The sequence below is a fragment of the Hevea brasiliensis genome, chromosome 14, assembly GCF_030052815.1.
Source record: "Hevea brasiliensis isolate MT/VB/25A 57/8 chromosome 14, ASM3005281v1, whole genome shotgun sequence".
NCBI lineage: Eukaryota > Viridiplantae > Streptophyta > Magnoliopsida > Malpighiales > Euphorbiaceae > Hevea > Hevea brasiliensis.
Window position 1 is genome coordinate 6,260,460 of NC_079506.1, and position 17,417 is coordinate 6,277,876.

A 17,417-nucleotide genomic window follows, 5' to 3' on the forward strand; every position below is an offset into this window, starting at 1 on the left:
ACATTCTTCCCATCCTTGAAAGAGCTTCGTCTTTACAATTGTATTGATCTGGAGGCGTGGTGGAAGAAGGTGGATACTGATGAAACTCCAGCAGACGCTCCCCGATTTCCCTGTCTTTCTCTCCTGGAAATTTATAATTGTCCTAAGCTAACTTGGATGCTACTGTTTCCATTTCTTGATGGTACGCTATATCTGAAAAGTGCCAGCCTAGAGCCATTAGTGCAAACTATAATGGCAAACATGATGACTCCACCCCTTTCCAAATTGAATTGGAAGAACTCCAATCTTTGCCAGAAGAGTGGCTGCAGAACTTCACTTCTGTTCAAGAAAAAATCATTTGGCGTTGCCCAAGATTTGCATCACTGACTAAAGGGATGCATCACCTCTCCTCTTTACAACACTTGGAAATTGAAGGATGTCGTCCCCAGCTAAAGTTTATTGGGGTGACATAACTCACGTTCCTAGAATCAGAATTAATGGGCAAAGCAGTCCACCAGAGAATATCTGATCATTTGTGGCTCCTCAAATATTCATGGGAAGGTAATTCTGCTTCTCCTCCCTCTTTGACAAACGTTTATGTGTCTGTTTTATTTTAAATATGTTTATAGACATCTGAGACCAGAGCAAAAGGAAGAAAAGAAGAGAGCCCGGGGGAAAGCCATATTGGTCGCAGCCAAGGCCAAGATTGACACTGGATCCTCCTCCTCCTCAAGCTCTTCATCTGAGTCAAGTGACGGTGATTGTAGAGTGGTAATGGACATTATCAGATTCAGAAGCAATGCTCTGAAGCAATTTATAGACCACGAGACAGAACAGGAACAGGAACAGGAACAGGAACAGGAACAGGAACAGGAGAATGATAAAGAACAATCGACATCAGCTGAGACTAGTTCATTGAATCAAGAAGAAAACAAGAGTTTCCGTCTTCAAAATATCAGAAAAGACTGCTGGAATGAGCATGGCAGTTCAAACAACTTGAATGATCACGCAAGTAGCGGCATTGTGTCAAGAACATCATCCATCAAATGTAATCAAGAACCTCATCGATATTAGTTCATGGAAGACAATGTTCATGTTAGAAATCTACTGGGCAAAGACAGGAACAATAATTGTCTAATGTGATCATAAGTCCTGATCAAGAACCTTGCTTTCAATGATATAAATGTGGTTGAAAGGAGAAATGGGAGTGCATCAGTAGGTACTTCATAGATTATTAGAGCATTGATTTGCAAGTCCAATGACTGTATAGTTCAATTCTATGATGAAGAATTTTAGAAGACCTGAAGGTTTGGCATCGAGAGGCCATTTTGGTAAATGAAGGTCTCAGACATGTGTAGCCTCAATGCAAACTTTTGTAATTTAAGAGAGAGATTAAGAGAAAAGACATGGATAGCTGGGAACATCGGACTTGGGCATTAAGTCAAAGTTGCCTCATGGTTTGTGGGCCCATTATTTTCACCCATTCATCAGCCACATCCTAACCACCTATAAGAGTTGTCAACTTGTAGGCCCATTGTCACATGTATCATTTCTCCCATTACATATATTATCTGAATATCAATCTCAGTCAAACGTAATTAATTTTCATCATAATTAATTTTAAATTGAAAAATTATAATTCACATATATTTTCATTAAATCAGTTCTTATTTGATTAATAACAAAGTTGCGGTTATTTCGAATGAAAAACAATTCTAGAATTTCCTTTATAAATTTTAGATTGTTCTTACTAAATAAAACATTTTCGAGATGTGGAATTGAGCTGGTTTTCAGCTATAAACCACAACACAAAATTTGAGTTAAAGGGTCTTGTTCCAATAATTTCAAGTTGATTATTATTGCTAATCTTGACTGTAGAGTCACTAAGTACAAAAGAAGAAGGAAGGGAAGGGTAGATCACATGGGCTTGTCACTAATTACAATTATCAAATCTTAATAGACAGAATCCAAGATTTGAGATTTCAATTATAGCAAGAAAATAAAATTTCAATAAATCATGTTGCATTTGTGGGACTATATGTATAGGATCCTTCATTCCCTCTTAGCAGAAGGTGCATGTGGGTTCATTATAGTACTTGGCCCTTAGGTCCACTAATGAGCACATGCACGTATAGAAAAAGTAACTCCTTAATTATGATGAGCCCACACGGATGAATTGTGGGGTTAACATAAATTATATCAGAAAACAGAATCTGACATATCTAGGTTAAATTAATTAATTTAATTAATTTAACCATATTAATTTCAACAATATCTAAAGCAAGAGATAAGAATGAGATGCAATGCAACAGCCCAATCATAATTTGGACTTATTTGGGAAGTGGAAGAGGGATGAAATTACATAATTGCCACTGCCATGGATTGTGGACATTGGAGAAAGGTGTCGGTTTGAAAAAACAGAGGCGAGGAAGAGAGAGACAACTGGGTCAGACCAGTAGAACGTGATTCCTGCTAACCTTTTTTGTTTTCTCTCCAATCTCTAAAGAACAGCCCATTATCACTTATTTCACTCTCTTTGTCCTTTTTCTCACTATAAATCTAAAGCTTTCTTGCTTCTCTCCCTCTCCCCATACGAAAACATTTCCCATTTCTCCTCCTTCTGTCTTGTGCTCATTCCCTTCTGAGAAATGGCAATGGGTGTTTCCCTGTTGCTTGCTTTCTTCTTGCTCTTCAATGGATCTGTTTTGGCTGCTAAATACATGGAAGGTAATGTTCACATCTTTCAAGTTAAATTAAACCTCATTTGCTTCTAGATAACCAGTGTTTAGCTTAAAAATCTGTTCTTTTGAGTTGGGTTTTTGTTCTTTTGTTTTCTTCTTCTCTTTTTGTAATGCAACAGCTGATCTGGTTTTTTGTAGTCCTTTTTGCTTATTTTCTGATCTTCAATTCCTTCAGGATTCCTCAAAAATGGCAACTTTGAGCAGAAACCAAAACCCAGTGACCTCAACAAGACAGTACTCAAAGGAAAATACGCATTACCTGGCTGGGTCACCAATGGTTTAGTGGAATACATCTCTGCTGGTCCACAACCTGGTGGGATGTATTTTGCTGTGGCTCATGGTGTTCACGCTGTGAGACTAGGCAATGAGGCTTCGATCTCTCAAACAATACCAGTAAAACCAAGCTCTCTATATGCCCTCACATTTGGAGCTTCAAGAACTTGTGCCCAAGATGAGGTTTTGAGAGTCTCTGTGCCTCCTTTGTCCGGGGACCTGCCTTTGCAGACGCTTTATAGTAGTAATGGTGGTGACACTTATGCTTGGGGATTTAGGGCTAAATCTAATGTTGCTAATGTGATATTTCACAATCCTGGTGTCCAAGAGGACCCTGCTTGTGGACCACTCATTGATGCTGTCGCTATTAAGGAGCTCTTTCCTCCAAGGCCCACAAGAGGTAATGGAAGATTTGTATTAGTATTATGTTCATTTCTTAACAATTTATTCATTTTCTATATTTATTTATTCATTTCTGCTATTCACTTTTTTATATACCGTTTACACCAAAGCATTTTGGTTGAAGAAAATCTTTCCCATGCTTTATTTTGTTCTGGTTAAAGAGAGTTGATTCCCATGGTCTCATCTTTAGTCTTAAATGATCTCTTGCAGATAATTTGGTAAAAAATGCTGGCTTTGAAGAGGGTCCTCATCGCTTTCTCAACTCTTCCAATGGCGTTCTCCTTCCTCCAAAACAAGAAGATCTCACATCCCCACTTCCTGGTTGGATCATTGAATCACTTAAAGCTGTGAAGTTCATTGATTCAAAGCACTTCAATGTTCCTTTTGGACTTGCTGCAGTTGAGCTTCTTGCAGGGAGGGAAAGTGCCATTGCCCAGATCCTCAGAACAATTCCCAACAAAGTCTATAATCTCACATTCGCTGTAGGAGATGCAAAGAATGGTTGCCATGGATCAATGATGGTGGAGGCATTTGCTGGGAAGGACACCTATAAGGCTCCATTTGAGTCCCAAGGAAAGGGTAGGTTCAAGACTGTAAGCTTCAAGTTCAAAGCCATTTCAGCAAGAACAAGAATTACATTCTACAGTTCATTCTACCATAATAGAATTGATGATTTTGGATCCCTTTGTGGTCCTGTTCTTGATCAAGTTAGGGTTTTCCCTATTGCTTAGATACTGGATTATATCAAAATACAGTGGAATTGTACAATGGCCGTTGAGGCATTTGCTTTGCTTTTGTATTCATGTGGCAGGACCAGAGTTCTTTATGGGTAAGGAAATGTAAGACCTATGTGATCGTTTCTTGTATCCATGGGAATAGCTTTACGTTTACCGAAGTATGCATCCCTCCAAAGAGTTGAGATTTGAGAAATAAATAGGAATTTCAGAGATTATTCCTGGACTAACTTGTTTAACTGAAAAATAGTATTGAATCTCCACAGGCTTTTTCTTTTCTTTTTTTAAGTTCAATTATTAAATTCAATTTGAGTTTTCTAAAACTTTCAATTATTATAATTTGATTTAATTTTTATAATAAAAAGATCAAACATTTCGAATTAATCAAAATTACATATATATTTTATGTATTTTATATAATCTATATATTAAATTTATACATTTATTTAAAAATTGATGAATCCAACTGACTTAACCAAATTATTTTAATTTTTCATTCAATTTCATCGGTAAGATTCAACCATTAGTTCAATTTTATTTGGGTTTCTCTCCTAAGAATTTAATTTATTTGATTAAATTTCAAATTGAATAGACAATCGGTTAAATTTAAAGCGAATTGAATAGCATCTCACATTTCAACCCATTTGAAATCTAAAATTTTACAAGAATTTAATTTAATTAATTTTTTTAATCAATTTTCATGTTTAAAATAAAATATAAAAATCAAGCATGATTGTATGAAAATTTAATTAAATTATTTTTTCAAATAATTTATTCAAAATGAAGCCGATCATGTAACAACAGCATTCATAGATAAGTAATTATGAAGACACAGAAGCATTACCAGGTTCTCATTTCATACATCTATTTATTGAAAAACTTTTACATTATAAAAGGATGAATGACAGAGGCCGATTAGCTTAGTATGGAAAATGAGAACAATGAATCAATTACTAAATGTAATACAATAGTTGTCTTCACCGGCTCTCATCCACAGTACCCACCAGACACTTCTCCAGTAAAAATTCTGCATTCACCCAAGCATGATATTTGTCTGAAATGAAGCTAAGGATTGCAATTTATCCTATGAATTTCAATAATTTTAGAAGGGATGAAAAAGAAAACGATTTGTTTTCTTTTGTTCTTTCTCTCTTTCTCTCTCTGCCTTAAAGTTTTAAAAGCATAATCTCAGAGTGTGGAGATTCAGGCTAAATACTCAAGCAGGTGCTAATTCATTGACGGTAGTCCTACCAAGGGATCTGGTTTTCACCATGGCTAAGTTTGTTGATGGGACAAAAATATGACTACATCTTTTGGGGCCTCTCACCCAAAAATAGCCTCAAAAATAAAACTACCACCTATGTGAGCATATAATTTCATCTTTGATCATCATGCATTTTCGTTCTTCATATCACCATGACATGAGAAAGACCCATTGATGTGCATGTAACTTAATGTTAATTAATGGATCTAATAAACAGATTTAATTATGACCTCCAGAAACATATATCAAAGGCAAACCCAGAAAAGGATACTAAATAAAGATGTACAATCTTTTCCCACAGCCTTCATTAGCATATCAACACCTGTAAACAGATATTTCTCAAATCAAGCCATTAAACCTGGCAGCAAGTTTATAGCCTTAGCATGAAACAAATCTAATTGTACTAGCAGTAGCTCTTGGAATAAATGATGCTCACAGGACTGAAGTATCTTTTCGAGTTCAGTTGTGGCATGAAACACATACTTAGTTGCCCATGCACCACTAATCAACTTATCACGGACCATACACAAAAGCATACAGAAATGACCATTAAATTGATACAAAATTTATTAAACTGCACAAATTTTGCTCTACCAGATATCTGAAAATGCATCAGCAAAATATTACATTCATACCTCCAGGATGAAACTTCATGTATGGAGACAAATTGTACACACGGCCTTTTAGAACAGTCCACATGGAACCTTCATTTTGGTGTTGTTTAACTTCATTCATTGATATAAGCCTCTTATTTGACTGTCCCTTCAGTCCTGAAACACAAGTTAGAGTCACGGAGCAAAAGTAGAATAATACCACTTGCCGATTGAATGACATTGCAATCAATTATTAATCTACTTGTTTGCAATGTCCAGTACTGAAATCAATACAGTTCACACAATGAGGAATTAGGAAAGCAGCCCTGTGCTCATAAAAATTAGAAAGCACAATGAAACTTTAGAAACTAGTCAAACAAGCGAACAAAAAAAACAAATGAAATTTTCAAGTGCATGCATTATTAAAAACTCTATAACCCATTCACACTATAGGATGTCATTATAAGCACACAAAGGGACCCTCAAAACTGTATACTTGGCAAATTTTATAGTTACTCACTACAGTACAAACATTAACTCAACTCAACTAAGCCTTTATCCCAAAAATTTGGGGTCGGCTACTACAGTACAAACTTTGATCTGTTAAATTTTTTTTCTTAGTAGTTGAGATAAAATGGGATGTGTACCATCACCGTGTATGCATTGCCATGCATAGAAAATGGAAGCAAATAGGCAAAAGCAAGCACACATGTTGACAACATAAATTCAAAGCCTGAATATAAAACAAATAGTCATATTTTCACGTCCCAACAAAAATATGAACTAGATTTTTCACACTTCCACTAAACAAGTTATCATAATATCATCTATCAGCATTCTGTAAGGACTCTGTTCATTAATATCCAAGGCAATTTAATAGAGGCTGAGGAGAGTCTCTAAGTGTGAGCATGCTTTTCACAATATTTTTCACACCATTTGCAATAGCCAAAAGAATTTTACTAGATTTCAACCCATCAAGCTAAAGATCAAAGTTCAAGACTTTCCTTAGAACAGAAACAAAATGTTGATGCTTCAGTAATAGAAAAAGAAAAGGTTATAAAAGGAAAAAATAATAAGAGTTGCAAAATATATGTGAATCAAAGCAACAATAAGTTAAACATTCAATAATGAAAGATCATCAACAAAACTGTAACTAAGTACCTGCAAGATCAGGATGGGTTTGAGTAAGCTTAAGCCAGTCCATTTGGCTATAGCCCTTCTCAAAGGGAACCTTTGCTCGAGCTGCAGGCTTCCTAGCAGCAGGTTTTTGTTTTTGCGAATTTGTAACAGAAGTTCCAACATCTGTAGATGCTACTCGTCTGGGCAAATCACTAGATTTTTTTAGAGATACTGTATCAATAACATTAAAGGACAAAGATCGTACAGTTTCCTCCTTGGAAGAAGCATTATTTGGCAATCTATCTTTCCAAAGGCTACCACTATTTTTGCTTCCACTGGTGCCATTTGAGGACTCATCCTTTATAGCCATACCATCGATATTCGAAGCAAGCTTCTTTGCCTCGATACCATCTTGGGCAGTAACACCCACCTAATAAAGATAAATCCTGAATCTTAGCACATATGATAATATGCCATTAAAAAAAAAATCCACATTTGACACTATCTCACGAAAACGAAGTTTATAATCGAAAAAAGGCAGTAAACAAGAGAAGGTTAGGGGATCGCGGGTTCATTTTAAGGAATGTGAAAAATTCAACTTGCCTGGCAAAAGGTGAAATCATTTTCATCGTCCATTCCACAGTAAATACAACTCAAATTAGCTCAAGCAAACTTCCCTCTCTATTCAAACAATAATCCTTTACTCTTCTGTTCCACCAGCTGCAACCAATGAACAACATCTAAATTCAATAACTACCAGCAGAGCACTCACTCAGCATGCCAGAAAATAATCCACCATAAGAATTAAAACCTAACAAGAATGCATAAATACCACAAAAGATAAATGCATTTTCTGAAATAAGCTATAGACTGATTCTATTCCTATGTTCCTATCGCTACTCTCGCATATCCATAGCATTGTCACCTCATTTATGACTGCTATAGAAACTACTAAAACATTAAAAATGCAAAGTTTAATCTTTCTTTCCTTTTCCCCTCAAATTTTACCATCAACCAAACAAATTGCCGATAAAATCACCAACCTAATTCCCCAATACTATCATCCACAAGGTTTAATTCAGCACTTCAAAGTTGCAGACCAAAATAATCGAAACCGGGGGGGGGAAGGGGAATTAAAGAAAATAGAATGAATTATTGCAGGTTTATTGGGGCCAACGCCGTACTTACTGGTTTTGATCGTTGCAGGCGAGATGAGAGAATCAAAAGATTGAATCGGGAGAACGATAATGGCGGAATGGGACTGAAAGTGGGTTGATTTGTGAAAAGAATTGGGCCTTAGCCGTCGTTTTGGACTGCTTTTTGGGTTGTTTTGAGAAGGCATATTCTCTTCTTCCGTGCAGCTTGGCTTGTTGAATTCTGGGCAGTTGAATAATTAATAAATTATTATTATTATGATTGAAATATTAATTTAAATTTTTCATAATTATAAAAAGATAACAGGATTATGATTTTAATTTCATAACATTATTTAACTTTATGATGTCCATTTTATTAAAAATTTATATTTTTAGAGTCTAATTAAATATCTTTTTAAAATACAATCAATTAAATTTTAATATCAGAATAGTTAAAATTAATTTTATATATACATAAATATTTTTCATCATTTAATTGATTAAACATTAAATTTACATTAATATCTAAAATTTATAAATTTTTTAATATTATTTTTTTTCTGTATCACCTTATATCTTGTTCTTTTTATTGCCACTTCTTTTATATTGACTTACCTCACTTTTGTATTTCATATTGAAATATTTAATACTCTATAATAAACCTACTAAATATTTCTTAAAATAATTTTAATATAAATATTAATTTTAATATTTTTATTTATATATAATTAAAATTTAAATTCAAAATTTTATAAATTTAAATATAGCTTAAATACTATTAAACTAAAAGTCATCAATTTTAGCCCCTATTTTTAAAAATTTTAACTATTTTAGTCATCAATTTATAAATTTAAATATTTCTATTTTAGATATATTATAAAAAAAAAATTTTCTCTTTTAAATATTTTTTTATATTTTTATTATGGCCTTACAATTTTATATAAAATTTATTCATTTTCATATCATTCAATTTTGGTTTCTTGATATTTTATATTTCTATTTTAACTTTTACATTTTAATAAAATTTTATTTTTTCTTTTAATCCTTTAAAAAAAGGAATTTTTATATTTACCTCTTATATATAATTTTATTTGAAGTTAATTCTATATCTTATGATGATAAAATATGTTTCTTACCGTAAAATAAAATTTTATTCAAAAAATATAACATAATTTACAATCAAGGCAAATTCACATTGGATAAAAAAAAATTCAAACAGGATAAAAAGAAAAAAAATTATAAAATAATCATGTTTTTCATATTTTGAATCATGAGAGATTAAAATTTAATTTTTATTAATTTAATATTTAATATTTTTTAAAATGTAATTTAAATCATCAATTATTTAAATGATGTTGACATAATAAATATATGATTTTATGTAATAAACACGTATGATGAAATATTGCTACTATGTTAATGTTTCATATTTAAATAATAATTAATAATTTAGATAAGTAAGAGAATATAATGTATTAAATTAATAAAAATTAAAAAAATGCGAAATCAACTTTCCTAAAAAAAAAACGTAGAAAATAATCAAAACGTAAAAAAGGAAAAGAAAAAAAAAAGCCCGAATAGCGGGCCAAATCTGAACACATGCCATGTGAGAAGCGCACGTGACTTTGTACCCAACAATGCTGAAAATCTTTTTGTCGTCAAAGAAAAGGGCGCGCTGCTCGCTCTCTGCTGTCTGTCCTTTTGTTTCTTTGTGCCATTTTTCCTGCTTGCCTTGTACGATACAACTTTCACTTTATATTCTTATATTTTATTATTTATTATTTTTTAAATTTCAATACCACATATTTGTAATTTCATTAATACATATAAATAATTTGTATAAATCCGACTAATAATCTTTAATTATGTAATATCGAAATGATTTTTAAAATTATAAAGTCTTAAAATTAAAATTTAATATAAATAAAAAATATTAAATTATGATACCAATTTCTGTACGAATCAAAATTAAATGAAAGATCAGAATCAGTTTGGTGATTTTGATTCGGTTCGATTAAGTAATTAGATATTTTCAATAACATTTTGGACCCGAACCGGATCTTGGCGGGACAATCATGGCCCACTGGGACAACTCACGCTTCTATTCTTTAGCAACCAGGGTAGGGGACCTTTCCATTTCCTTCTCTCTTAGCTGAGCTCTACTCAGCATTCTTCCTTTTGCAATGTAAGTAATCATTTCTACTCAGGAAATGAAAATAAACATTCGCATTTCCCTTCTAAACATTCTTTTTGTCAATCTGTCTTTGTTAAAATTATCAACTAGAATTTTGTTGTTCTACGATTCTGATTTTTCTGTAATTTTTTTTTAATTTTTTATGTTTTTAGATCCCGGTGAATCTGTTTCTCAATATGTCGAAAGCCGGCGCATTCGATCTCGCCTCCGGTCTCGGCGGAAAGATAGATAAAAGTGAAGTTCTCTCAGCCGTCGAAAAGTACTATCTCTTTTGCTTTTGAATCACTTTTGAGTGTTTCTCTCTCTAGAATGATGCTGAATTTTCTCATTTTTCTTTCTATAGAATGCTGTATATGTGAATTTATCTGTTTCTCTCTCTAGAATTCTTAGTTCCATTTCCAGCTTATAAAGTGTTGCTTTGCTTGTTGATCGTTGATATATAGCTGCTTGCTTTGATAGTGACTGGTGATGTAGTTTAATTCACGGCGCATTTCCCTAGTCTATATATTCAATAGTATCAATGAGTTGTAACTTTGTAAGGCCTTAAGGTGACACTAACATAGATTTGACATTTCAACCTAATCTTTTATAGCGCCAAAGAATTGGAAGTTGGTAACCATAAATTACAAAAAAACAATAAGAAAATCTTTCAGTATGGAAAGATATGTTGGTTGCATTGTTTCATTTTTATTTCTTTTTGATTTCCTGGAGAAATAGATAGTAGACTCTGTTTCAGTGGAATAAGAAATAATGACAATTTTGTGTCATATAGTTAAAGGGCATTGAATGGTATAGTTTTTTTTTTATTCAGAATAATTTTACAATGCCTCTGATTTTTCACAAACAAACTGTGGTAAAAATTGCTATTTGTTGCTTGTACTAAAAAAAAAGAAATCCATATGTTGTAAGAGCAAATGAGATAATGGAAATTAAAAAGAAAAAAAAAACCATTGATTCTAGCTTTGTTATGCTATTTAAAGAAAAGCAAGAAGTTAATAATACAATTATTAATTGAAACCATGAATTTTTATTCCTAGAAAGATTTAGATGCCCACACCTGTTTTTTGATTACATGCATTATGCTTTTGTCTTATGAACATCATTTCAATGTGAGCTTGGTGGAGATTTTGTATTTTCTTTACATCAACGCAGCCTTTGATTTGTTGATGGAAAATGAAGAGCAAAAGACAAGAAAAGTACATTTTATTTTCTGTTAAAGACTTGATGTAATTTGAGTTTGATGCTGGTGTATTATAATAATGTTGAGATGTTCTGATGCAATATTTTGAGTGAAATGAAGTTTTACATATTATGAATTGGGGAGATACATCATGCATGCATAGGCAGCTAAGCACATGGCACAAATGATGTCATTATCTGCCTGAATGATCATTATCTGAATTTTATAGTAAAACTGCTTCATATCTTGTGTGGCCTATGTGATGATTTGAGCTTCATTCCTTGAACTTCCTTAAATTTTATTGAATGTGATAAAAATCTTTGCTTCATGATTCAGATATGAGAAGTATCATGTCTTTTATGGAGGTGCTGAGGAAGAGAGAAAAGCCAACTACACTGACATGGTAGGAAAAGATCTAGTTTCTTTCCAAAACTGATCCATATGTGTAAACTAATTGCCAATGAGCTGCATGTTTCAATTTTCTGGAAGATATATTTGGTTTGGAAATTTTATTTTTTGCTTTTGTCTTTTGTCTCTATATTATCAATGGGATCATGTGTTCTGGATATTTGCTTTTTGCACTAGATTGTAGCATGTTAAGCAGTTAGTCAAACCTTGTATTTACTTCCCTTTTGATCTCTTGATAAGATAATGCAACTTTCCTAATATACATTGATGCCATACTGCAAATAGAAGCTATTCATAGCATGTACTCACCTACAGAAAAAAAAAAATTCCTTACTGTGCCTGGGTGCTCAAAGAAACTTTTATTTTTTTTAATTTGGATCAGAGCGGACTTTGATCTATGAAAATTTTCTGGGAAATTATTTCACAATCATCAATGTTTTCCTTGCACAATTGAATGTCCAGGTTCAAACCTTGTCAAACTACAACATCAGTTAGGCAAATTAAAAAGGAAAATAGAAGGCCATCCATGTGTTATCACTGAAAATGATTCATCTAGCTATTTTATTGATTGTGAAGGTTGATTCTCCTAACTGAAACCAATAACTAGGTATGCCACCTGTTTGTTGAAATGAACAGCCTTTTTTATCAGTTCTATATAACTGAAAATGGAAATAACCTGTTGATTTTCTTTTGGATGCTACCAGCATTTGCTGTCCAAAAAATAATATCTAAAATTTAAATGTCGCCTCATGTGGATTTCAGGTTAATAAATACTATGATCTTGTGACTAGCTTTTATGAGTTTGGTTGGGGGGAGTCTTTCCATTTTGCACACAGGTATCCTTTAATCTTGCTCTTCACTTCATGTTCGAAGTGATGAAGCTAGTTATTCAGTGAATGCTGCTTGTAAATCTAATTAAGAGTGTGATATTTATTCTTTCAGATTTACAGGGGAGTCTCTTCGGGAAAGCATCAAGCGACATGAGCACTTTCTTGCTTTACAGCTTGGCCTGAAAGCTGGACATAAGGTTTGTATACTTTTGTAGAAGATGAAGGAACTGGCAATAAAGAGAACCTTATCTATGTAATTGGTTTGATTTGTCGACTTGACCTTATCTTTTTTTTATTATAGGTACTGGATGTAGGATGTGGAATTGGTGGACCACTGAGAGAAATTGCTCGATTCAGGTCAGTGGACTGGACAAACATTTTCCTTCCTCTATTATTAACAGTTAAGACTAGGATGCAATTGACATAATGCCAACTAAGAAGGCAACTTTATTCACAATAGGCTATGGGCATTGTATTAGTATTTTACTAAGTGACTCCTGTTGAATACCCAATTTATAATTGGGTTCCCATGAATAAAAAAAGTATTGTATTTTTTGGTTACTCATTTTAAAGGAAAAGTAGATACTTGCTGACGCCGTCATATTTTTGTAAATATATTATGCAAATGATCTGCATTGCATTAGAGCTGCAAGCTATTACTAGCTGTATCAGCGCCCTACTGTGATTCATGCATATAAGAAATAAATCTGTAGAGTTTCAAGATACTTGCATTCAAATGAGGGCTCTTAACATCATTAATTTCAATGGTCATTTGTTGCAGCTTGACGTCAGTTACAGGGCTCAACAACAATGAATATCAGATAGCAAGAGGAAAGGTGGATGCATATCCTTTTCATCTCAATTCTATGTAAAAGAATGTTGGACATTTTAGTTGGTGCATTTTTGTGGTGCCTTTGAATCTTATCAGTTATGTTGCTTTGCAGCAACTGAACCGCATTGCAGGAGTGGACAAGACCTGTGATTTTGTGAAGGTTGGTTATATTCTTCGTCAAGTTCTTCTCAATCACAAATATTTGAAACATCTATTTTCCCATTTCCTCTCTTTTCTGTGTTGTTAATATCTTGTACTTCCATTAAAATTTTGACAGGTAGATGGAATGAAATATTTTCAGACATATGATATCATTTAACTGTGAATCCTTATTGATGTTCTTTCTCATTATGCAGGCCGACTTCATGAAAATGCCATTTCCTGACTGTAGTTTTGATGCAGTATATGCAATTGAAGCTACTTGCCATGCGCCAGATGCAGTATGTCTATGGAAAACATTGCACACACATATATACTGTCTCCCATTTTGGGTTCTCTTTCTTAATTTTGTTTATGTTGTAAACAGTATGGATGCTACAGTGAGATTTACAGAGTATTGAAGCCCGGACAATTTTTTGCTGCTTATGAATGGTGCATGACTGATTCTTTTGATCCCAATAACCAAGAACATCAGAAAATTAAGGTCAGATATCTTATAAATATTAAAGATGCCCCCTGTTATTGCTGTCCTTATTAATTCGAATGATTATGAGCGTGCAGGCAGAAATTGAGATTGGAGATGGCCTTCCAGACATTAGATTAACTGGGCAATGCATTGAAGCTCTCAAAAAGGCTGGTTTCGAGGTGAGTTACTAGTGTCTCTTCTCTCACTGTTTTATCAAAATTTATTTGATACTTTTGGTGGCTTATAAATCTGACCTTCGCTGGAGCCTGTAGTGTAGGAAGAGTCACACTGGGACACCCTTTATGTAAGATGTTAAATATTTATTCAGAACTAATGACGGTTTTTATTTTTCTGTGAAGGTCATATGGTCAAAAGATCTTGCAGCAAGCTCACCTGTCCCATGGTACTTGCCCTTGGATAAAAATCACTTCTCTCTGAGTAGCTTCCGACTAACAGCCATTGGCAGATTTTTCACAAGAAACATGGTAAGACATAAAAATTTACCTGATTCTGTATCACTTTCAAGTTTCAACCACAGTTCTTTGAAATTGACAAATCTTATGGTTCCTGCATGTTTCTTAAATCTCAGTAATTGTGATCTTGTGTGTAGTTAACTGGTATTTTTTTCCACCACTTGCAGGTCAAGACCCTAGAATTTGTGGGACTTGCTCCAAAAGGAAGTCAAAGGGTTCAAGATTTTCTGGAGAAGGCTGCAGAGGGATTAGTTGAAGGCGGAAGGTGAATTTTCCTTTCATTATATTTTTTATCTCTTTGATCCTTCAATCCTCCTGGTACTTTGTATGCATGTTAGTCGATGGGGGCTAGCAAATTGATCTCCTCCTATTCAGTCATAGGATAATATTTTTGAGTCTCCCACCAGAAGTGTTGCTCTTATCTTCTCAATTAGTTTTAGGTGGCATATAGCCAGCTGCACATGGTGCAGGTACCAACAGCAGGATCAATCCACCCTGACCTTTTGTGGTCTTGCCCAACATTGTAAACAAATTCTTCCTTGTTTTATACTCTAAGGTTGCATGTTGGGTCACTCGCAGTCACAGGTGGCACATGAACAAAAGAATGTCAGGTTACTAGATGAAATATGGGCTTCTGAAATTCTCCTTAATAAATTATGTCTCCTCTTTATTTCACCAAGTTTATTAAACTTCTTGCCCAGACCAATAACAGAAATATGTTACTGTTTGTTTCAGGAGGGAGATTTTCACCCCAATGTTTTTCTTCTTGGCTCAGAAACCACATTCAGAGAGTCAGTAAGCTGTAATGCAAACTAATTAGCCTGCTACTTTACTTTTAAATCTTCCTAGGCATCCTTGCAGGGTAGATCTGTGTCTAATTTCCATGATAATGATAGGCAGCTTCTATGTTATGCATTACCCATTCCAGAATAGGTTCGTTGTACCTCGTGTTATCTGCTTGAAAATTTTTGTCAGATTTCTGTTCAAATGTGGTTTCTTAACTAATCTAAAATACTAAAATTTTGCTTCGCTGTAGTCAGCATTGTTGTCTGTATGTTCTTCCCAATCCCGTGATGTTTAATACATTTATACTCTTATCTTCTGAGGGCTATTATGCTACCATGTGGCTGGTTGGATTTTTTTTTTTTTTTTCTAATATGTTGGTGAGCTCTGATTACTATCTGCCAGTTGAAGAACGAAAATTTTGTTCTTTTGTTCAACTCTGGTTTTTTTTAACATTCTGCTTGGTCTTTGCCATTGTCACACACTAATCCGTTCGACTATCTATTTCTTCTACAAGATATTTTTGGAATATTATATCTTTTTTTCCCCCGAAGAATATGAATGGAAAGATGAATTCTTTTTTATTTTACTCTTTTTAAGGTATAATTGTGTCCTATTGGAATCCAAACTCAAAATCTCACAATTTTGAAGACTCTGGTATCACTAAACTAAAGTTTATTTGATCTTTATTTCACTCCTGACGCGGGTACTGATCCTAGAAGGCAGTGACCCTTTGGAGTTTGAAGTGTTCTCTGGAGTTGAATGAATAAAAAATATATATATTTAAATACTGATGGCTTTTTTTCCTATTTCGAGGAAAAAAATTATTGGTTAAAATCTGTTGCAGAGACTTGAAAAGTGCGGCAACTCAGCCGCCCTCTAGAAACCAATCGTTGAAAATTCGGAATATGAGCAAAAGAATTGATGGAAAATCTTGAAAAAGGGAAAAAAATTGCTATAAATTAAGGCCGTGTATTACATTTTGGTCAACAAAATTTAAGGAAAAAAATGAGGCGATGGGAGCCATCAAATTTGCTGTAGTTGGTACTTGGTGGATCTAAAACAGTATTGTTGCTGCGTCACTGAATCTTTGCCAAAATTTGGGATGATGTGGAAATTCCACATCAACTCTTTTTCTTCTTTTTAAGTTTCAATTTCTATAATAATTTTTTAAAGAAAATTTTTAATATATTTTTTGACCTAATTTCTAGAGATGACTCTTAACATTCCAATCATTTATATTTATAGGAAAATTTCCAATAACATTTGTGCGAAATTTTTTAAATATGAAGGAAATAAGATTAAAATAAGCATAATATGTATTTTTTCATAATTAAAAAAAATATATTTCCTTGAATTAATTTAATTTTGTTCAATAATTCAGAAAAGGTTAGATCTAGAGGTAAACAAACAAATTATTTTTAGTTTGTGAGAGGAGAAAAGAATCAAACTTTTATTTATTTTGAGGCGAAGTGAATAATCAACTTTGGAATTATTTACAACAGATAATTGTAAAAAGGTTTAAATTAAAGCCAAATAATCAAGTAACAAGAATCATAAAAGATGTATTATCACTTTATAAAGTAATTTTTTTTTTAAATTTGATTTATTATAAATTAAATAAATACGATGAATCTATTTATTAAATATATGAATTTTATATATTTATATTTTAAATTCATAATAAATTAAATCTAAATAAAAATTTTCTAAACAGTAGAATCAAATTCAACTATGATTTACTTAATTTCCACATCCATCTTTGTAAAAATTTATTGTATATATAAAAAAAAAAAATCTGAAATCTACCTTTTCTCAATCATTTAAAAAAGAATAGAAGAGACAAATCAG

General features: G+C 33.0%; 3 protein-coding genes across 6 annotated transcripts; 2 read left to right on the forward strand and 1 right to left on the reverse strand.

Moving 5' to 3' along the window:
* Positions 1–2,428: 2,428 nt before the first annotated feature.
* LOC110672407 (protein DUF642 L-GALACTONO-1,4-LACTONE-RESPONSIVE GENE 2) lies at positions 2,429–4,347 on the forward strand. Its single transcript, XM_021835192.2, has 3 exons — positions 2,429–2,706; positions 2,896–3,393; positions 3,606–4,347. Exons 1-3 carry the CDS (start codon positions 2,628–2,630, stop codon positions 4,124–4,126), a joined length of 1,098 nt encoding a protein of 365 aa, XP_021690884.2. The 5' UTR covers positions 2,429–2,627; the 3' UTR covers positions 4,127–4,347.
* A 575-nt stretch (positions 4,348–4,922) lies between these two features.
* Positions 4,923–8,460, reverse strand: LOC110672410 (cytochrome b5 domain-containing protein RLF). Of its 4 annotated transcripts, none has more exons than XM_021835196.2 (6): positions 8,290–8,460; positions 7,709–7,825; positions 7,148–7,535; positions 6,029–6,163; positions 5,665–5,715; positions 4,923–5,183 (listed from the first exon to the last, which is right to left on the reverse strand). In XM_021835196.2, the coding sequence occupies exons 2-6, from the start codon at positions 7,739–7,741 to the stop codon at positions 5,107–5,109; spliced, it is 684 nt and encodes a 227-aa protein (XP_021690888.2). In that variant the 5' UTR covers positions 7,742–7,825; positions 8,290–8,460; the 3' UTR covers positions 4,923–5,106. The 4 variants fall into 4 exon arrangements, with proteins under 4 accessions (XP_021690888.2, XP_021690887.2, XP_021690889.2 ...); XM_021835195.2 differs by having other exon boundaries at positions 8,294–8,459; XM_021835197.2 differs by lacking the exon at positions 8,290–8,460 and adding an exon at positions 8,149–8,236.
* A 1,819-nt stretch (positions 8,461–10,279) lies between these two features.
* LOC110659984 (cycloartenol-C-24-methyltransferase) lies at positions 10,280–15,902 on the forward strand. The gene is made up of 14 exons (XM_021818114.2): positions 10,280–10,426; positions 10,588–10,694; positions 11,952–12,018; positions 12,786–12,859; positions 12,966–13,050; positions 13,155–13,210; positions 13,635–13,689; positions 13,798–13,845; positions 14,042–14,125; positions 14,212–14,328; positions 14,406–14,489; positions 14,670–14,795; positions 14,951–15,048; positions 15,519–15,902. The coding sequence occupies exons 2-14, from the start codon at positions 10,612–10,614 to the stop codon at positions 15,580–15,582; spliced, it is 1,041 nt and encodes a 346-aa protein (XP_021673806.2). The 5' UTR covers positions 10,280–10,426; positions 10,588–10,611; the 3' UTR covers positions 15,583–15,902.
* Positions 15,903–17,417: the final 1,515 nt, after the last annotated feature.